This window comes from Bison bison, unplaced genomic scaffold (assembly GCF_000754665.1).
Source record: "Bison bison bison isolate TAMUID 2011002044 unplaced genomic scaffold, Bison_UMD1.0 scf7180017864061, whole genome shotgun sequence".
Taxonomy (NCBI): Eukaryota; Metazoa; Chordata; class Mammalia; order Artiodactyla; family Bovidae; genus Bison; species Bison bison.
In genome coordinates this window covers 7,365,852-7,389,102 of record NW_011494633.1, presented here as the reverse complement: position 1 = coordinate 7,389,102, position 23,251 = coordinate 7,365,852, and the positions used below count along the sequence as shown (strand labels likewise).

At 37.9% G+C, this 23,251-nt stretch overlaps 1 protein-coding gene across 1 annotated transcript in view; it reads right to left on the bottom strand.

Annotated features, from left to right (window-relative positions):
• PPP4R4 (protein phosphatase 4, regulatory subunit 4) overlaps positions 1 to 23,251 on the bottom strand; it is a 102,137-nt gene that overhangs the window by 16,685 nt on the left and 62,201 nt on the right. Inside the window, exons 12-19 of the mRNA XM_010836266.1 lie at positions 20,934 to 21,011; positions 20,004 to 20,087; positions 19,230 to 19,412; positions 13,465 to 13,570; positions 11,849 to 11,996; positions 6,483 to 6,627; positions 2,371 to 2,412; positions 2,196 to 2,270 (exon numbers count right to left, since the gene is read on the bottom strand). Of these exons, the coding sequence (XP_010834568.1) occupies positions 2,196 to 2,270; positions 2,371 to 2,412; positions 6,483 to 6,627; positions 11,849 to 11,996; positions 13,465 to 13,570; positions 19,230 to 19,412; positions 20,004 to 20,087; positions 20,934 to 21,011 (861 nt within the window). The remainder of the gene's footprint in view (positions 1 to 2,195; positions 2,271 to 2,370; positions 2,413 to 6,482; positions 6,628 to 11,848; positions 11,997 to 13,464; positions 13,571 to 19,229; positions 19,413 to 20,003; positions 20,088 to 20,933; positions 21,012 to 23,251) is intronic.

Here is a 23,251-nt window from a genome sequence, read left to right as displayed (position 1 = left end):
TTTTTAGAAATTGACAAACTGATTCTAAACTTTATATCAAAATGCAGAAGGCCTCAACTGGCCAAAGCAACTTAAAATAATAAGTTTGAGAACTGACCCTACCTGAGTTTAAGAATTACTACACAGTGTTCAAGGCAGTTTAGAATGCCCAGAAAGACAAACATAAAAATCAGTGGAATGAAATAGTGAGTCCCTAAGCAGAGACACACACACACATATACACACCTATGAACAACTGATTAAAAAAAAAAAAAAGGTGCTAAAGCAATTCAATGGGGAAAAGAAAGTTTTCCACAAATGGTGCTAGAATAACTGCTTAGTCAGAAAAAATAAACAAAATTAACTTGAAATGATTCATAGACCTAAATGTAAAACCTAAAACTAAAATTCCTAGAAAAAAACAGGAAAAAGTCTTTATAATTTGGGGATAGACTAAGGGCTTCCTCTGGTGACTCAAAAGGTAAAAGCGTCTGCCTGCAATGCAGGAGACCTGGGTTCAATCCCTGGGTTGAAAAGATCCCCTGGAGAAGGAAATGGCAACCCACTCCAGTATTCTTGCCTGGAGAATCCCATGGATGGAGGAGCCTGATAGACTACAGTCCATGAGGTCGCAAAGAGTTGGACATGACTGAATGACTTCACTTTCACTTTCAAAGGATTCTTGGGTACAAAAAAAGCATGAACTATGCTAAGAGAAAACACGGATATAAGTTGCACTTGATCAATATTAAAAATATCTCAGTCGTATCCAACTCTTTGCAACCCCATGGACTGTAGCCTGTCAGGCTCCTCCGTCCATGGGATTTTCCAAGCAAGAGTGCTGGAGTGGATTGCTATTTCCTTCTCCAGGGGATCCTCCCGACCCAGGAAACGAACCCAGGTCTCCCGCATTGCAGGCAGACACTTTACCGTCTGAGCCACCAGGGAAACCCCTTCAAAAGATACCATTAAGTAAATGAAAAAAGAAGCACAGACGCTAAGAAAATATTCATAAAATGTGTATCTGACAAAGGAATTGTATTCAGAGTTTATGAAGAACTCTTACAACTTGATAATAAAAAGAGAAACAACCCACTTTAAAATCTGAAAATAGACTTCATCAACTAAGATATAAGGATGGCCAATACACAAAGGCAAAGATGCTCAGCCTCATTAGGCATCAGGGATATACAATCTGAAATTGCAATGAAATACCATTACACCCTCACTCTAACAAGCATTACAGAGGATATGAGGTAACTGAAGTTCTCCACCACAGTCAGTGGGGGCGTAAAATGGTGCAGTTACTTTGCAAAACAGTCTCTGTTTTTAAGTTAAGCATACTTTAACATATGATCCGTGCATTCAACTCCTAGGTTATTTTCCCAAAGAAATCCAAGTATACATCCACTCAGAGACTTCTTCACTGATATTCCCAAGCTAGAAGTAACCCAAATGTCCATTAAGGAAGGGATATAACACATGGTAAGTGACTTTCCAGGTGGCGCTAGTGGTAAGGAACCTGCCTGCCAATGCAGGAGATGTAAGAGATGTGGGTTTGATCCCTGGGTCGGAAGATCACCTGGAGAAGGGAAAGGCAATCCACTTCAGTATTCTTGCCTGGAGAATCCCATGGACAGAAGAGCATGGTGGGCTATAGATGGGGTCACCAAGAGTTGGACACAACTGAAGCGACTTAGCATGCATGCAAAAACATGGTGGTATATCCATAGTCTGGCTACTATTTAGAAATAAAAAGGAGTGATCTCTTGATATACACAACAACGTAGAAGAATCTCAAAAGAATTATGCTGATGGAGAGAAGCATGACCCACAAAGTACTAATAAATGATTCAGTTCATTAGTTGTAGATCACAAAGGGGCACAACAAAATTTTTGAGGGAACAGCAATGTTTGGTATTTTATATGCTGGTTTCATGGATATGTCCATGTCAAAATTCACCAAATTGTACACATTAAGCATTTGCAGTTAATCATAAGTCAATATACTTCAAGAAGGTATTTTTTAAAAGGCTTTCAAATGTAGTTTTTCTTCCAGTTCATGAAAGAACATATTTCAAAAGATTAGGACTCTTCTTTAGTTATGTATAGAGAAAGTAAAAGTAGTGTGATACTGAAATAATTTACTAAGTTTAATAACAGCACAGTTAATACTGGTCAGAAAGAAGTAGGTGTGTATGCATGTGAACACATACCATTTCCAAAAGAAGTAGTTCTTCTCTTTCTTTCTCTTGATCCAACAAATCTTTCTCATAAAACTTTTTCTGAAACTAAGTTTAAAGTTTAAAATGAAATTGTGAAACAGTAATGATGAGTCTCTGCCAATTTTTAAAGATTCCTTTCCACACAAGGTAAAGGGAGTATACTTACAGCATCCATGGACATTTCCATTCTGTCCAACTCTAACACGGTCTGCAAAGAAAATGTTTTAAAATAATTCAACAGCAATTAAATCGACTACTCATTTCTCAAAAAGATTCCTTTTCTAGACAGAGGTTCAAAGAAGAGATTTCTCCACTATGTGAAAGGCTAAATTTAAAAACCTTTAAAGTTCTTCTTAACTCTGTGCTGACTTTTAATCAGCCACTATACATTAATACCAGGATTTCCCTGGTGGGTCAGATGGTAAAGCATCTGCCTACAATGTGGGAGACCCGGCTTGAATCCCTGGGTGGGGAAGATCCCCTGGAGAAGGAAATGGCAACCCACTCCACTACTCTTGCCTGGAAAATCCCATGGGTGGAGGAACCTGGTAGGCTACAGTCCATGGGGCTACAGAGTCGGACACAACTGAGCTATTTCACTTCACATATTAATACCAGGATCAATTTAAACTTTAAAAGTTTTTAACCTTAAGAAAAGCAGGTCTACAGGATTCTTTTAAATACTAAATACATGCAATTTAACTATTTTCTAATAACTCCCTGTGCCACTCTTTCCTGAATGTTCAGAAATATAATTTTTGAAATTAAAAAAATCTTTTGGCTAAATACATATGAAGCTGGCTACCATTTGGTTTAATATTCTTGGTTCCTTTCCACAGAAACTTTTGATCCTTATGACATTCTAATGAATAGAAAATACTTTGCTCTGAAAGCATTCTCTTAATTTATGTCTTTCAGAATACACTGTCTGAAATAAATTATTTCAATCAAACACTGGCCCATCTAATCCAGGGTTCTATCTCTGACAGAAGACAGTACTTCTTTATAGGAATAACTCTGATGGTCAAGATATAAGTACATTTATTCATATGCCCAAAGCTATCGATTGCAAACATAGTATTTATTTGGTTTTATTTTTATGCTGAAATTTATGAAAATGTTGCAATTCACACCATGAAATATCCCTTTTAAATGAAATGATTTTTCATCTTAAAAAAACTGACCAGACTAAGCTATTTCATTTTTATTGCAAGGCTTTGAATAGCTTCCTGAGGGGTTCCCACACCAATACGTCAGTCTGATAAACATTACAGTACAGAATTTTTAGGAGACAGAATGACTTCCTCATGTGCAATGTTCTTAAAATAACTGTAGTCCTGAATAATCCATTCAGTAATCTATTTAATTATAGCATTTTGCCCCAATTTAATGGGATCAGCTTGAGTTATCTCTTCAGTTTATAAATACTCTCAAAAAAGTAACTGGAACTTGCCTGGTGGGTAGGGGTTAAGAATCCCCCTCTGGATGCACGGGACACAAGTTCAGTCTCCGGTCAGGAAACTAAGATCCCACATGCTGCTGGGCGACTAAGCCCACACACCACAGGGGAGATCTTACACAGGCAACTAAGACCCGATGCAGCCAAATTAACTAATTATTTTAAAAAGTAACTGTCTCACGTTTACTATTTTGAAAGTTAACACCATTGCCTATACTTCTGTAATTAAATGGTAAAGACAGAAATATCTGGTAAAAACAAATGTATGTATATCTATGTTTTTAGATTTAGATGTATGTCCAGATTCTGAGTATCTCTGATTATTTCAGTTAATGAAAGGAGAATTTACATTTCAGTAAAATAAAATTATACTAATTAATACTAAGTTATCAAATCACTTTTTAAAAAAGCTTCTTATGCAACATCGCAAGGGTCTCTAGAAAAAAGAAAAGAAAATAAAAGGGTTCTCCTTCCCCCACCCCCCATCACTGACACCAAGTTGCTGATAACATTAATAAATTCATTTCTCTCACTACAAATAAAGGCTCAAAAACTATGTATCCTGAATTCCACATTCAGATTCATAGAAATAACAACTTGACTTAATCTCATAAAAACATTAAGTAAATGTTTGGCAAAAAAGGTTTTAAAGATTGTAAAGTATTTTCAAGTTTGACTTCACTAACCCAAATGTTTACTGTTTCAGTGTTAAACACTGCCAAACAATCCATATAAGATCACAGGCTTAAAAAAACCTAACAAAAAAGCCATAAAACACAATGTTACATAGTTGAAAAGGGGCAGTTCAGTTCAGTTGCTCAGTTGTGTTTGACTCTTTGTGACCCCATGAATCGCAGCACACCAGGCCTCCCTGCCTATCACCAACTCCCAGAGTTCACCCAGACTCACGTCCATCGAGTCAGTGATACCATCCAGCCATCTCATCCTCTGTCATCCCCTTCTCCTCCTGCCCCCAATCCCTCCCAGCATCAGGGTCTTTTCCAATGAGTCAACTCTTTGCATGAGGTGGTCAAAGTATCGGAGTTTCAGCTTTAGCATCAGTCCTTCCAAAGAACACCCAGGACTGATCTCCTTTAGAATGGACTGGTTGGATCTCCTTGCAGTCCAAGGGACTCTCAAGAGTCTTCTCCAACACCACAGTTCAAAAACATCAATTCTTCGGCGCTCAGCTTTCTTCACAGTCCAACTCTCACATCCATACATGACCACAGGAAAAACCATAGCCTTGAATAGACAGACCTTTGTTGGCAAAGTAATGTCTCTGCTTTTGAATATGCTATCTAGGTTGGACATAACTTTCCTTCCAAGGAGTAAGCGTCTTTAAATTTCATGGCTGCAGTCACCATCTGCAGTGATTTTGGAGCCCAAAAAAATAAAGTCTGACACTGTTTCCACTGTTTCCCCATCTATTTCCCATGAAGTGAAAAGGGGTAAGGGGTCTCCATTCCAGCCCTGAAGCTGCCACTTACTAATAAGATCTTAAGCTGATACCTAACATTTCTAGGTCCAGAGCTTCTGCAAAGTCAAACAGGTCACTGAAGGCCCTTCTAATCCTTTCATGGCTAAGTTCCTAGCTAGCTGGCTATGCCAGGTCTCAGCTGTGGGATGTGGGTAGTTCCCTGACAGGAAATGAACCCAGGCCCCCTGCATTGGGAGCGTGGATTCTTGGCCACTGGACCACCAGGGAAGTCCCAGGGCTAAGTTTCTATCAAAGGTGACTTTACCAACAAAGTCTTACCAATTATAATCACTTATAAATAGTCTGGTGAGTGAAACATTCATTATTAGCTGAAAAGTATTTACAGAGTACCTCAAATGCAAGCTCTCTCTCATAGAGCTTATATTACCAATAATAAAAGCTTAATGTTTCAGCGCCCCCTGTGCTTAGTCACTCAGTCGTGTCCGACTCTTTCTGACCCCATGGACTACAGCCCACAAGGCTCCTCTGTCCATGGGGATTCTTCAGGCAAGAATATTGGAATGGGTTGACATGCCCTTCTCTAGGGGATCTTCCCAAGCTGGAGATCGAACCCAGGTCTCCCATAGTGCAGGTAGATTCTTTACCAGCTGAGCCACCAGGTAAATGCTTTCTAGAAGGAACTTCCCTCTTCAGTTAGAGCACACATCCACCAAATCCTTACTACTCTAGCAATGATTTAAATATTTTAACATACTACTGTTAGCCCATCAAGTTAAAATAGTGAAGCTATGATTCAGTTCAGTTCAGTTCAGTTGCTCAGTAGTGTCCGACTCTCTGTGACCCCATGAATCGCAGCAGGCCAGGCCTCCCCGTCCATCACCAACTCCTGGAATTCACTCAAACTCACGTCCATCGAGTCAGTGATGCCATCCAGCCATCTCATCCTCTGTTGTCCCCTTCTCCTCCTGCCCCCAATCCCTCCCAGCATCAGAGTCTTTTCCAGTGAGTCAACTCTTCCCATGAGGTGGCCAAAGTACTGGATGCTTTAGCATCATTCCTTCCAAAGAAATCCCAGGGCTGATCTCCTTTAGAATGGACTGGTTGGATCTCCTTGCAGTCCAAGGGACTCTCAAGAGTCTTCTCCAACACCACAGTTCAAAAGCATCAATTCTTCGGTGCTCAGCTTTCTTCACAGTCCAACTCTTGCATCCATACACGACCACTGGAAAAACCATAGCCTTGACTAGAAGGACCTTTGTTGGCAAAGTAATGTCTCTGCTTTTTAATATGCTATCTAGGTTGGTCACAGCTTTCCTTCCAAGGAGTAAGCCCATCTTAACCCAAGAAAGACAAATGCCATTGCAAGAGGGATACTTACTCTTTTTACAATAGCCAGAACATCTTTATCTTTTTCTTGACAGAGGAGTTTTCTCACACACATTTCCAACTGCTGAAGTAGATGCTTATCTGCAGGAATCTTCAGAGTAGATTTCACTTTGGGCAACAAGTAGCAAAGTTTCATTCTATAATAAATTAAAAAGCATTAACCTGTGAGTGAGTTTAATAACCTGGAATAATAGTCACAAGACTTTGAAAGAAAATTCAAGCTTTAGCTAGCTTGAGAGTTTATTATGCAGTAAATATCTATGGAGGGCACATGAGTCAAGCATTCATTACTTTGGGTGCTGAGACATTGCAGTGCATAAAATCAACACAATTCTCTGCTCCCTCACAGAGCTTTCATTCTAGTCCACAGGTAGGGAGAGAGGATAAACAAATGAATAAGCGTTAGTCGCTCAGTCGTGGCTGACTCTCTGCGACCCCACGGACTGTAGCCCGTCAGGCTCCTCTGCCCATGGGATTCTCCAGGCAAGAATTCTGGAGTGGGCTGTCATTTCCTTCTCTAACAAATGAGTAAAATGTCCATCAAACAGCGTAAATGCTGCAGAAAACAATAAAGCAAGGAAAGAAGGTGAAGGAGTACCAGAGGAGGGGGGTTACAAGTTTCAAACATGTGGTCAGAGAGGGTTTCTGTGAAGCTTTCACTGAAAAAATGACATTTAAGCAAAGACTTAAAGTAAACTGGGGACTAACCCATGTGAATATCTAGAGAAGACTGTTATAGTAAGAGCGAATGCCCTATGAGGGGAGCTTGCCTTAGGAGTTGCCCCAAATTAACAAATTGGCCCAAGCTGGCTAGAGTGGTGAGAACAGAGCAAAAACAAATTTAGCTAGAGGCCTCAGTATGGAAATAGGAGGTCAGATCATCCAGGGCCTTGCAACTACAGATTGGAAACTGGTTTTATTTTGAGAGCAATGAGAAGCCATGGAGGGTTCTGCACATACAAGCAATAAATGCTGGAGAGGGTGTGGAGAAAAGGGAACCCTCTTACACTGTTGGTGGGAATGCAAACTAGTACAGCCACTATGGAGAACAGTGTGGAGATTCCTTAAAAAACTGGAAATAGAACTGCCTTAGGATCCAGCAATCCCACTGCTGGGCATATGCACTGAGGAAACCAGAAGGGAAAGAGACACGTGTACCCCAATGTTCATCACAGCACTGTTTATAATAGCCAGGACATGGAAGCACCCTAGATGTCCATCAGCAGATGAATGGATAAGAAAGCTATGGTACATATACACAATGGAGTATTACTCAGCCATTAAAAAGAATACATTTGAATCAGTTCTAATGAGGTGGATGAAACTGGAGCCTATTATACAGAGTGAAGTAAGCCAGAAAGAAAAACACCAATAACAGTATACTAACGCATATATATGGAATTTAGAAAGATGGTAACAATAACCCTGTGTACGAGACAGCAAAAGAGACACTGATATACAGAACAGCCTTATGGACCCTGTGGGAGAGGGAGAGGGTGGGAAGATTTGGGAGAATGGCATTGAAACATGTAAAATATCATGTATGAAACGAGATGCCAGTCCAGGTTCGATGCACGATACTGGATGCTTGGGGCTGGTGCACTGGGATGACCCAGAGGGATGGTATGGGGAGGGAGGAGGGAGGAGGGTTCAGGATGGGGAACACATGTATACCTGTGGTGGATTCATTTTGATATTTGGCAAAACCAATACAATATTGTAAAGTTTAAAAATAAAATAAAACTAAAAATAAATAAATAAAGGAGCTTGTAATGAAAAAAAAAAAAAGATTCAACTTAACATTTGGGAAGTATCATCTGGTTACTGTGTTGAGATTAGACTGTAGGTGGACAAGGACAGAAGGGATAGGATAGGGGAGGCTCTTTCAGTAATCCAGGCCAGAATCCAGTAATTCAGTAATCCAGTAAGATGATGGTGGCACCACCATCACTCTGGTTCTTGAACCAGAGAAGCAGCAGTGAGGCGGTGGGAAGTGGCTTGCATCTGAATATTTTATACAAGCAGGAGGATGTGCTGAGGGCCTGGAGGTGGAATGACAAAAAGGAGGTCAAGGCTCTGACCTGAGCAAGTGGCAAGACAAAATGGTTATTTACTGAGATGGAGAAGATGGCAGAAAGAGCAAGTGTGGATGAGGAAGGTGGGGCTTAACTGGATAGATTAACTCTGAGGAGCCTGTTAGGTAGTTGATGGAAATGCAGTGGGCAGTTGCCTTGATGAACCTTCTGTCCAGGGTGGATGCCCATGCTGGAGATGTGCTGTCAGGAATCTTCAGAGCATAGATGCTATGTCAACCAGGAGCCCAGAGAATTACCCAGGCAGCAAGTGCAGTTTGAGAAGGAGAGATAAGAGGAGAGTTTCTATGGCACCCCCATGGTCCAGATGGGCTGATAAGGAACCAACAAGCAAACTGAAGAATTCCAGAGAGGTTAAGAGGAAATCCAGGAGAGTTAAAAAAACAAACAAAAAACCAACCTACCAACGGAACAAACAAACAACCTTCTAGGAAAAGGTGGTGCAGGAAATGTTCTATTTACTAAGCTAAAATTCTATTGCTTTGTCAGGGCTGTTGTCTAATTTGTGGCTGCTGTATTCATTCATTCATTTGTCTCAGCACTCTCCAGATACTATTTTTTTATTTCTATGCCAAAGCTTGAGACAACTAAGTCCCACTCCTGGAGTTCTCAGGATGCTTTCTCAGCTGAGCTTCAGTACAGGATTCCTCATATACAAGAAAATTTGCTTTTTATTTAACCAAAAAGGCAAAAGATGTTTCTTCCCCAGAATTTTCACCTCTGCACATAGCAATAATAGTCTCACACTTATTCAGGACTCACCACAGATACTGCTAAGCATGGTGGTGATGCTTTTTCTAGTTAAGAGGTCCCAATTACCCCAAAGAGAATTGTTTTCATTTCTGGCAGCTGAAGAGAAAGCTCCTCTGAATACCAATAGTCTTTTTCTAGCCTTGATATTGTCCAGACTCGATGAATTTAAATTTTCAACATTCACTTAAGGAAAAGCAGAAACAATCAGCAGTCCATGCACACTTCATTCTTTATAACCCAAGGCACATCTAGAAAACCTACATTCAACAGAAGCTACCCAAGCCTTAGCAATTATTTAACTCGATGAGAATCCTGGACCCAGGAGATTAGGAAGATTTTGAAATTAAGGGCCACACTTTTCAGGTAAGCTAAACTCTGCATGTACACTATCTCAGGTATTTATTCCTCAGAACACCCCCATGAATTAAGTACCAAGGAAACTGATGCACAGAGAGGTTCTGTAATTTGCTTGGACGCGCAGCTGGTATAGAGGTCAGGAAGTGTGGCTCCAGCTGCTCTCCTTCTAACCTGCATGATCCTGCCTCTCTCGCCTGTGGCGGCCTCCATTCTATCCGCCCATCTCTACAGAGCTGGGCGAAGGCTTTAGCATCCAAGAGTACATGGTGTAGCTGGACCCATTTTTTTTGGCTGGCAGCTGCCCAGGCAGGAGAGTCAAAACCAAGACACAGATGATCTCTTACTCAACAAAACCACCAAGACTCACAGAGCAATATTCATCTTCATTTGGTTTTTGAATTGACAGGTTGCTTTCTCTTAGAGTCAATGCTATGCTGCTAGTCACACTGACTTGAGTAGAGATGATTTCATTCCCTTTCAAATAATTTTTGGGAACTGTCTGATAAGGGATAATTCATCACGTTGGAATCTGCTTTTCTAGAATCACAACTTCAATTTGCAAAAGGTTTACAATGTGGTTGAATCCATTAACTATTTACCAAGAGATAAATTCTAAAGAACTGCCATCAGGGTCTTTCAATCTACTTAAAATCACTTTAATTTAAATCTCAAGTCAAGGAAACCTTAGCTCTTGTTTATACAGCACAGGAAAGATGCTGCTGCTGCTGCTGCTGCTGCTAAGTCGCTTCAGTCGTGGCCGACTCTGTGCGACCCCATAGACAGTAGCCCACCAGGCTCCCCTGTCCCTGGGATTCTCCAGGCAAGAACACTGGAGTGGATTGCCATTTCCTTCTCCAATGCATGAAGGTGGAAAGTGAAAGTGAAGTCCCTCAGTCGTGTCCGACTGTAGCGACCCCATGGACTGCAGCCTACCAGGCTCCTCCATCCATGGGATTTTCCAGGCAAGATGCACAAAATACTAAAGCCAATGCTATTATGTTTTCTGTATTTTCTCTACAAAATAAAACCAATATCTAGATTTGTTCCTCCTAAATAATGCTCATAACATTCTCAGGCTGAACTCTTCAACATCTTTTGACAAATCTTGGTATATGTCTTTCTCAACAACTATGCTATTAGTCTATGCTTATTGCCTGGCCAATTCTTCCTGTTAAAAAGTGTTAAATGATTACCCATTGCCTACAATGCACATCAGTTGTTTATAAAAGATGCACATATGTCACACAGCATGGAACGAGCATGAAGCGTGGCTGGCATGTGAATACTCAGCAGGGAGCTCTGCAGTCCTGTTCAGGAAGTCTTGACTCTGACTGTGTCTCCTACGGATGTGAGTTCCTCAAACGTGGAACACCGACATAGAGCACAAACACAGAAACCTCATGGCTGACAGTTTAAAATTCTCTTTAAATCAGTATGCAATGTACAAATAACTCAAACCCTGTGTGTGTATGTGTGTGTGTGTTTCATGCCACTGAATTGTACAAAATGGTTAAAATGGCATTACGCTATGTATGTTTTACCACTACTTTTTTAAAAAAATTAATATGCTTATTTGGGGAGAAAAAAAAGCAAAATACAATTTATTCAGTTTTTTCAATTTCCAAGCAAGCCATTTTCAGTCCTGTTTCATTTAACTTCACAGTTAATTAATCAAATCCAATTACCATTTACTGGATTTCAAAACTGTGAGAGCGCTGAACGAAGGAGAAAGAAAAGAAAAAGACTTGGAAACAGCCCTGCTGAGTAAATGGGCTTATAAAAATGGACAGATCTCCAAGCCAACTTTGAACTATTTTTTTCTCTAGGCTTAAAAGATAGATAAGTTAATCATATCTACTCAATCTTCTCCTGGTATCAGTGTGTGTATCCACATGGCTGGAGAAGCCTGCCAGTCTGGCTGTGACTACAGCTGTCAACCCAATAAACTAAAGGCCTCAGACAGTGTTAAAAAATCACACTTTCAAGTCCTACTGAGGCTCAATTAAGACCACCAAGAATTTCAAAATGAGTACAAGTTCTTGATTATTTTCAAGACTAAGAAAACACTTTTGAATAGCTCAGTTTCTTATTCATGAATAAGATACATTTAAAAAAATACAATTTTTTCAAATATATTCTTGGATTAGTATCCTACCTTACATTTGCTACTGGATCATGTGTCAGTTCAATAGCAGGTAGAAAGAAATATTTACAGAAAAATGATTTGGAAAAGATCTCTATAATAAATTCACAGGTATCCAAAAATCGGAGTCTGTTCCAATAACTTTTTCCTTGGCCCAGTTCTAGAAACAACAACAAAAAAGTTTTGTGTTTTAATTTTTCCTACATAAAATTTCCTGTGACAAAAATCACAAAGCCCATGACAGTTTTTTTATACCCACAATTTGCTTAGCAAAAACAAGAGATAAGGGGAAAAAATCATATTATATACCCCTGAATTAATGAAAGCATAAAAAACAGAAAGAAATTTATTAAATATTACATTTAATTCAATAAGCATTTATTAAATATTAAAGGAACATATTTACTATTTTTTGATTACCTGCTATGTACTAAGTACTGATACATATTATCTCATTAAATCCTGAAAGCCCAATGGGATGGGTATATATTTATTCCTACTAAAAGATAAGAGTACCAAGATTCATAGAGGTTAAAGGAACAGAGCTAGAATTCAAATGCAGGTCTGTATAACTTCAAAATCTTTTGACCAATGAAATTAACTGTTTTCTTCCTCTTGTTTTCTTAAAATGCTTTGAAATAAATCATATATAAACAAAATTATCACTGAAAATAATTCAGGTCAATATTTAAAGGATAATTTTTTTCTCCCTTATTACACACATATTCAAAAGCAAAATTCTTAATGTTTAAAACCAAATATAATCTCCATTCAAAATAAAACATTCTAAAGAGCAGGCCCTACCACTAAAAACTGAAAATTGAATTAAAATACAGTTAAAAAAAAAAGAAAGATTAAAGTATATTGAGCAAAATTTTTCTTAAACAGAATTTTATGTGCTCTAATTTTTTTTTTAAAGTGGTGATCCATACTTAAAATGGTAAACTATAATAACCAGAAAATCCCATTACCTGTCTATGCTGGATAATAGTTTAATAAAAGCATTAAGGCAGTATGGTCAAAGCAAGTACACAATAATTAACAAATTCACTAAGTATATATAGATGTCTATCACTACTTCAAGAATTAATTCTTTAACAAAAGGTTTTGTCTTGATTTTAGCCCATAGCAAATTAAAATAAATTTGCATTTGTTAACTGACAATTTTTTAAGACATTATAAACCACTTCGGCTCACTAGATTCACATTTGAGTGTACTATCAAATCTATTCAAGAGGACAAAACCCACATTCTGTATTATTTAATATAAGAACACAAAACAAATTACTAGATTCATGGAAAACCTGCTTGTATCTTGTTTTCAAATTGTATTTATCAGAATAGAAACTGAGCTTTCAACAATAAGTATATGTATTTTAACTTCTCAAGTATAGAAATTCATGAAAGGTAGCCTAGAGTAGATGAATTTTTCATTCATCAAAGATCTGATCCTGTAAAAAAAATTTCTAAAACAAACAAAAAGAAATTAGCCTATAAAGCTCAAATACAAATATTTAGCAATACTGGCCTAATTATTCGTAGCAATATGATAACATAAGTCAGATCTAACTAAGGCCAACCAGTTTATTTACTTTCTGTTCTCCAAATGAGAGAGAGTGATTACTTACGTTCAATTAATTTTTGAATCACTTCATGTCTCTGTTCCTGTTTACGATTATAACGTAGAAAAATGCATAGCGTTCGTGAAGCCGCCTTTTGGACAGGTAAGACATTCTTAGAGAAATAAGAAAGACAATTAAACAAGTCTAATGGTATATGCTCTAAATAATTTGACCCCACACATCAATTTTAAGTTATAGACTAAAAGTAAAAGCAGTGCTGTCTGCCTCTGAAATCAGTGTGGATGTGTCTTCATCATTTAATGTTATCAGTCAGGCAAATCAACTCAGCTATCACACTGCAAAGTTCAAGTAATCTGGCAGAGTCACTTCTAAATCACCCAGATTTGATTTATATTTGAGTCACATCTCCTTGGCACCTCATCTTAAGTGATATTCTCCCCAAATACACCTCAGCCACTTCTAGACCATGTTACTCATTTATTCAACAAACATTTGCTAGTACACACCCTATGTCAGGTACCTCACCAAAAATGTGCCACTTCTCAAATCCAGAGATCCTATGACCAGGTATACGTCAGATTCCTCTCACTTAGTTCTGCCTCCTCCACCTCAATACTATTCTTTAAGATCCCTGGTCCATGACACAGATGAAGTTTAGAATCCAAGGGACACCATGGCAATTATTCTTACTAGTGTTTTAAACTCTTTGAGCCTTTGGATTTGTGTCACACCAACTGGGCAGAACCTTAATTCTAAGTAAATCCAACCATCCATCTTTACTATGGCTTCAAACTATGCATTAGAGAAAAATCTCTCAACCAGGTATACTGTATCCAGTATAAATTCACATTCACTATCTTGACTTACACATATATATAACATTCAGTTCTTGAAGATTCAGACTATCATGATAGGGATGCTTGAAATTCAAGTAGAAAAAATATACATTGCTCAGAGAGTATTGCCTATTACCTCCTTTCACATTTTATACAAGCTATTTCCATTCTATCTAGTACCATTTTGTGCAGTTTTTTAATCTGTTGAAGGTAAAAAAGAATATTCACTATAAATTAGAACAGAAAATTTAAGAAATGTACATAAACAGAAATATCAGTGGAATTAAGGAAAATGAATGTTAGATAAATGAACTTAAATAAAAGGATGTTACTCTTTTCTTTCATTTTGTATATACTAATAGAATTCCAAATGCATAAACACTAATTGTTTGAAACAGAAATAATATAAAATATGTATATTTTATACCTCACAGTATAAGGTAATACCTTTGGGGCCAGAAATCAAAGACAAAGGTAATTATATTAAAACAAACAAAAGTCAGTTTAAAGAAACTGCGACCACTTGAGCATGTGAATAATGACTGAAATTGATTAAAACATTGTTCAATATAAAAGATGAGTCTAAATGAAAGGATAAATAAAAACAAAATTCATTCATCATCACTGGGTTAACTCTGAAAATTGATAGAGGGAAAGAAATAAGAATTAATCCTCTCTTTACATTAGGAAATATATTTTAGGATAAATTAAAAAAAGCATTTATCTGCAAATCAAGACCACTATGAGGTACCATTTCACACCAGTCAGAATGGCTGCGATCCAAAAGTCTACAAATAATAAATGTTGGAGAGGGTGTGGAGAAAAGGGAACCCTCTTACACTGTTGGTGGGAATGCAAACTAGTACAGCCACTATGGAGAACAGTGTGGAGATTCCTTAAAAAACTGGAAATAGAACTGCCTTATGATCCAGCAATCCCACTGCTGGGCATACACACTGAGGAAACCAGAAGGGAAAGAGACACGTGTACCCCAATGTTCATCACAGCACTGTTTATAATAGCCAGGACATGGAAGCAACCTAGATGTCCATCAGCAGATGAATGGATAAGAAAGCTGTGGTACATATACACAATGGAGTACTACTCAGCCATTAAAAAGAATACATTTGAATCAGTTCTAATGAGGTGGATGAAACTGGAGCCTATTATACAGAGTGAAGTAAGCCAGAAGGAAAAACACCAATACAGTATACTAACACATATATATGGAATTTAGAAAGATGGTAACAATAACCCTGTGTACGAGACAGCAAAAGAGACACTGATGTACAGAACAGCCTTATGGACTCTGTGGGAGAGGGAGAGGGTGGGAAGATTTGGGAGAATGGCATTGAAACATGTAAAATATCATGTATGAAACGAGATGCCAGTCCAGGTTCAATGCACGATACTGGATGCTTGGGGCTAGTGCACGGGGACGACCCAGAGGGATGGTATGGGGAGGGAGGAGGGAGGAGGGTTCAGGATGGGGAGCACATGTATACCTGTGATGGATTCATTTTGATATTTGGCAAAACTAATACAATTATGTAAAGTTTAAAAATAAAATAAAATTAAAAAAAGAAAAAAAGCATTTATCCTGAGAAGAATGCCCTCAACAATGTAGAAGAAAAAAGAATTTAAAAGCCACTCTTTTGTAAGTTCTAATGAAACAACTGATTCAGGCAAGGATCATCAATGGATACTAAAACTGAAGGGTAAAAGGTTACTGGGAAACTGGGTATTTAGTGTTGAAGTGTCAGCTTCAGATTATGACAGATCACAAGGGAAAAAACACAATTTTGCAGTGAACTAACAGAGATGTCTCTGCCTGCACAAGCACTCCGAGCTCATTTACAAAGGGACAGGCATCCAGATGTGACACAACATAAAACACACAGCAGCACTGATAAAGAATTCTTGCCAAACACATTTGATCTAAGACTCAGCAAGCCCTTATCAAACCTCCAGCTTAAAACAAACATGGAGAAGAGATAAACAAGTAAATCCATGAAGACATTCTACAGGACAACTGACTAAGTCTCTTCCACAATTCAATGTCATGAAAAAGTGGGGGAAGGGCAAAGAGGGACTCTGTTCTGGATTAAAAGCAAACTAAGAAATGTAACCACCTGAGGCTATGTATAGATCTTACTTGGATCCTATATGGAATAAAACAACTATCACACCCATTTGGGGGATAACTGGTAAACTCTGATATGAATTTTAAATGATATTAAAGATAATTGTTCATTTTGTCAAATGTAATAATTGTAACATGATTATATAGGACAATGTCCTTTTCTAGAGATGAATACTGAAATGCTTAGAGATAAAATATGACATCTATAACTTAAACTTTTTAGCACAATGAAATGGAAAAGGCAAATATGGCAAAATGTTAATAACTGTTAAATCAAGGTGATGGGTACGTGAGAGTTCATTGTAGTATTTTCTCTGCCTTCATGTATCTTTAAATTTTTTTCATTATAGAAGTAGGAAAAAAAGTTACTTGATGTCATTCCTCTACTCCAAAACCTTCCCCTGCATAAGAGAATATAATCTCCATTCTACATCATGGCTTTCGAGCACCTGTGTGCTGTGGGCCCAAAGACCTTTCCAGGCTCATCACTAACAACCGCCACACTGGCTTCCTTGCTGGCCCTCATAAAACCAAGCACACCCTGAATCACATCTTTGCATTTACTCTTCCCTTTGTCGGGATCACCTGTGCTTCAGACCTCCACATGGCCACTCCCTTACTTGGTCCAAGCCTCTTGATCAGAGAGGGCTTTTTCCTGACCCCTACATCCACAATACCCTCCATCACTTTCTTCCCCTCTTACCCTGTGTTTTAGTTCTTCCTTGTACTTTTCATCCCTGGTGTCCAATGCACTGGGTTGGCCAAAATGTTCATTCGGGGTTTTTTTTTTCATAACATCTTAAACAGAAACCTGAATGAACATTTTGCCAACCCAATATGTGTGTGTTGTCTGTCTCCAACAGAACTTAAAGTCCCATGAGAACAGATCCTTTATCTTTTCAGTCACTTAACAGTACACGGCACATTGTAAGTGCTCAATAAATTTTATTAAGTGAATGAATGAATGAATATTATGACCATTAGATATGGAACTAAAAATATAAACCTTTTTTTCCAGAAGACACTGAAATGAAATATAAATGTCTTTATTTGATCATGGAAAATGTGCTATAGTAAATCATATATCTTTTTTAAGTGTAGAATTACCTCCTTGCAAAAGAAAACAAAGCAAACCCCTCAGACTTGAAAGTATGTTGTTCACACTATGGTATAAATTATTTCTCTTTCCTGATATGAGAGGAAATATGGAATAATTTTGTATACTTATTATCCAACCAGTCCATTCTGAAGGAGATCAGCCCTGGGATTTCTTTGGAAGGAATGATGCTAAAGCTGAAACTCCAGGACTTTGGCCACCTCATGCAAAGAGCTGACTCATTGGAAAAGACTCTGATGCTGGGAGGGATTGGGGGCAGGAGGAGAAGGGGACGACAGAGGATGAGATAGCTGGATGGCATCACTGACTTGATGGACGTGAGTCTCAGTGAACTCCAGGAGTTGGTGATGGACAGGGAGGCCTGGCCTGCTGCGATTCATGGGGTCACAGAGAGTCGGACACTACTGAGCAACTGATCTGATCTGATCTGATCTGATTAGCTTTATAAACACAAAGATGACTACTTAGTAATCAGGTTGAGACAAACAATTAAGATCAAGCTTCATAGGACTTATCACCTCCTGTTAATACATTTTATTTTACTATTTATCACTTCCCATACATCACCTCTTTAGAACTCAAGGTCCATTAGAGCAGGAATCTGTCTTGTTCACACCCAGATCCCCAGCTCTCAGAACAGTGCGTGAAACACAGCAAACAGAAGCTGATTGCAGAATAAAGTCATCAATAAATTCTGCTTGACTTTGTGAAATTTTCTATGTGTTGCATTCATGCATTATCCTCTGATAAGAAGTTATTTTTGCCAGTATCACTTTTTAAGATGACTACACCTATAAAACAACCTTCAACCCCTAGGCTTTGCTTTGATACACAAAACAAACTTCAAGCAGAGGTGCTAGCATAAGATATACACCTACCATTTTTTAGTTAAGTTATAAAATGACATCAGTAATGTCATTTTTTCCCTCTTTTTAACCACTGAAGCTAAAACTGATTTTGGGTTTTTGAGATGGCTACTAGATTTCATTATCTCCCCCCCCCCTTTTTTTTTTTTGAGAACAATGAGAATTCAAAGTACTCTTTAAAAAATAGTTTCTAACACATACACATTATGTGGAACTTTTGTATACTTGAAAAAAAAAAAGGTAGTAGGATGCCATAGTCAACATATAATCAAACTGCAGGTTAAATGATCCTCTGGGAATTTTAAGGAAAAAAAGGCAGACAATTTACTCTATGGGGAAATTTGAGTACAAGCCTTTCTTTCCCCCTGCTTTTGACTCTAATTTTTAGGCTATCCACAGGAGGGCATCCATGTTTTTTCTATAAATTTTATCTGTTACAAGGTAAAAAAAAAAAGAAACCAAAAAAAGAAAAAGAAAGCAAACTAATATTAAAGGCGTTTAAGGAATACTCTTAGGTAAGGTGAGAGAGCACAGCTGAGGCAATGACACATGGAGGGTGCACATCAGAGCAGAAGTCGCTGTGCAGTTGCGACTCCTACCAGCCTCTCCCTGGAGCACTGTATCAAGCTTGAAGTGAGTGTGTTGACACTCTCCCCCGTGCATCCCTCTCTTCAGCTGGGTAGCTGATCAAAAGGAGGACCCAGTGAGGAAGCAAAGGTAACAGCACCCCTCTAGGCAGAAGGGCGTGAACGGAGCTTGCCGTTCTATTTCAAGAATGTGGAGAATTTGGTTAATTCCAAAATGTGCTCCAGTTCAAGAAAAAATCAGATAAGAGGCATTGGGCTCACATTTGTCATCATGATTGTGAACATTCTTTGTAAGAAACGATAATAGATCTGATCACTTGATATGACTTGTGGCAGACAGGCGTATTTCTGGAGCAGCTTCTCATGAGTTCTCCACTTTAAGGACGCTGCAGCTCGCTGCTCAGCAGCTGTGAGAGCTGGAACCAAGTCAGGCAGAGATGATAACTGAAGAAGAAAACACATCAAGAGAATCAAAGATAATTAAATACATCAGCTGCAGCACTCAGCCAAATTATTCAGACTTACAATACACTGGGGAAGGGAAAACTCTTAATCATTTCCGAACTTAGGAGGCATTGCAGTTGTCACAGGGAGGTAACTACTCAGTAAAATCAAATACTTGTAAAAAATCTATAAGTAAAATTTATGATTCCTGGCAACAAAATTTTGAAAGAGACAGATTCATAGCTCTTCCAGTTAAAGTAAAATGTATTCTATTTCACCATCAGCAAACTTTGATATTCTAAATTCCTACCCTTTGTCTTCACTAGTTGCTATTCTTGCAATAACAATTAATGCTAATAAAAACTGAAAATACGAAAGTAAACCCCAAGGACAGTAAATAAAGATTGTGGTAAGAAAGGTAGAGGCAATTCGAGCTGTCATAACTCCAAAAGATTTTTACTGAGCCCTTCTAGGTGGCCAGCACTGTGTTAAGTGTTTTTCATACATTCTTTCACTGATTCCTCTCAACAACTCTGCAGAGTAAGGTCATCCATACAAGATCCAGAAGCTCTTTTGATCCATCGGATTCACCTTATTTTCTTGAACACTGCTCTCCCCACCAGTAGACATCAGTTCCAGAATCTCTGGAAGATGATCTATGAGAGCATCTAGTACCTGTTAACAGAGATACTGATTACCTTTCTTGTAATGGCTGTGTTTTTCTAATCTTAGATCAATTAACTTGCCAATTTCTACACAGAAATAGTGGGTAGTTACCAAAGAGCATTTTGGGGGTTTCTAGTTCTCCTGCTCTATCACCTTTCTGCTGCAAAGTCTTAGAAACATAATCAACTACCTTGGTCAAACTACTTTTGAAAAGAGTTTAGTATGTCTGCCTCTTGATATTATTCAAATAGTTTCGATGCAAGACAGCCTAACAACATCCTTAAAACTGCCTCCCAACTTTTGAAAAACAGTTTAGGGGGTCGGACGACACCCTCAGAGATGTCTCACGTTGAGGAGCTGAGCTTTGGCAAGCCAGCAGTTGTTTGAGTGAATAGGATACACTAGATAAAGCATCAAAATTAAGTGTTCCAGAGGTTCCACAATGCGAAGGGAAATAAAAAGATATAAAATGTGATTGATATAATATATGACCACAATTGTGTAAAACTTAAAAAACCTTTATATAGACAAAAACAAAAATGAAAACATATAAGAAAATATTAAATAGAAATAGTGATTAGAACTAAAAGTACTCTTTTGTCTGTCTACTTTTTGGCATTTCCAAAGTTTCCATAATATAACAAATACATATATATTTTTTAAAACTTAATATTTTTTAATAAAAGACCTTCCCAATCTCTAGTCTATGACACAGTCATTCATCACTTACAAGCTTCCAGGACTAGTCAGCTATTAGAATTCATGAATTCTCAAGAAGCAGGAAAATAAAAAAGGCATTGATATACTCAAACCTGATATAAAAGAAGTAAAAAACAAACAGTAAGAAGATATTACCTCCAATGATTCATCTTGCAACAATGTTATTAGTTCTTTATGTATTAAATATACTCCAGAATTCAGAAGTTTAGACACCTAAAATATAGCAATAAAGTCTCTCAGATTTGAGATTACTAGACATATAAAGGTTATAACAACAATTAAAAAAAAATAATCCCTGCAGATTTACTTCCAAAAGGAGACTTGGTTACAACATAAATATAAAATTAGATTTCTAGAAAAACTACTTGCACACCTAATAAGCTTTTCAGTCTGCATCCTGACATGCTGGAGTGTATGAGGGTAGGGAAGTGCACAGGTCGGGGTGGGAGGTGTAGAATGGATTTATCCATCTTAAGTTTCCTATCACAAGCAGTAATGAGCCCATGAGTGCCTATAGTTCATATTTTAGTCTTAGAGCAGCCAACAGGGTCTTTCAAGAGAGCAAAGCCAGGGGAGCACTCATCCTGGTTTAGAGCTCCCAGAGGGCACAAGTTCTGCTGAAAGCCAGCAGTCACACAGGGACAGAGCAAACTCCTAAGCTAGCAAAACTTCAAAGACTTTTCCAATCAAAGACTTCAATCAGTAAGAGAGGAGTTGGGAGTTGTTGTTCAGTCGCTAAGTTGTGTCCACCTCTGCGACAGGCCAGGTTCCCCTGTCCTTCACTGTCTCCAGGAGTTTACTCAAACTCATGTCATCCAACCATCTCATCCTTTGTCACCCCCTTCTTCTGCCCTCAATCTTTCCCTGATGCTGGGAAAGCATAATCTTAAGTCTAAACTAATCCAGCTCCTTAACAAACCACTTTTTTCCCCCTCCAGACAAGCAATGGTGAAAATCTACAATGGTAGATTCACCAGGTTCCACTTTACCTTTAAGTATTTTTTAACATACTAGGTTTGAGTAAGCTTTAATTGACAAGGGAGCTCCTGATAAAGAAGGTATTTCAAAAATCTTTGCTCTACAAGGTTGTTTTTGATTTGAAAGTATTTTGAAAATACTATTTTTCTCAAAAACCAGAATAAACCTGGACCATACTAATTATCAGAATCCAATAATAACATTGTCAGGAAAATTTAAATCCACCAGTAGATTTTCATTATTTAAAAGGACAAACCTACACTAAGCATTCATTTATGGAGTCAAGTATCATCTTAACCCACCACCATGGTATGATTGGGTGAATACAGAAACTAGCCCCCCAGAAAATAGCCAACCCAATGATTTCCAAACTCACTTCTATCAGTGAAATATTCTTGTATATATATTTCAACACGCCTATTTCTATGGTGCTAATACATTATGTCCACTATAAAACATAAATAAAAATAAAATAGTAAAGGCATGAGATAAAAATAAACTTAAGTAGAAACTCTCATATTGTATAAATACTGCTTTCTCAGACTCTAATCTCATGCAACCATCTCATGAACCGATCTAGACAAACACAAGTATGCAGGACAGCAACCAAGCATAAATGCCTTAATACACTTAAGAGATAAGTAGTTCACTCAGCCAGCTAGTGCCCTCTGCCATTTTTCCTCCTCCAAAAGCATATTCCTATATGTGTATTTACAAAGATGACTTAATTGTTCAACAATGAATTATTTTAATTAATTATACCATTTAAAGGGAATCTTTTTTGGACTTTGCACACAGAACATTCATTTAATTCACACCAGAAAAAAACCAGCAATGACTATCATTCAATAGTCAAGAGTCTAAACCAACATTTCTAATGCTGCTATGGATATCCTATATAGTTTTAGCTAATCTAACAATGCTTTGAACACAGTTCAAGGAAGGAGATACAATATTCTCACTGAGAATAAGAATATTACTATAAAGGAAATAAATATTTTATTAAGCCACTAAGATTTTTAAAATTTCTTTTTAAAAATTTTATCTTTTGGCTGCACCCCAAGGCATGTGAGATCTTAGTTCCCCAACTGGGAAATGAACCCATGCCCCCTGCATCGGCAGCATGGAGTCTTAACCACTGGATCATTAAGGAAGTCCCAAGCTACTCAGATATTTTTATATGACAGTCCTGAAGTCGACAAATTATACATGTTATACATGTTTATGGCAATGATGGCACACATGTACTTCCTACAATCACTCAAGAAACATGCCCTAAATTTCAGCCTCAAGGGTTAAGAAGTTAATTACATTTATCATAAAATTTAAATTCACTTTTGTGGGACTTCCCTGGTGATCCAGGGGTTAAGACTCTACTTCCACTACAGGGGGCATGAGTTCATTCCCTAGTTGGGAAACTAAGTTTCCCACATGTCCCTCAGCAAGGTAAAAAAAAAAAAAAAATTCACTTTTAT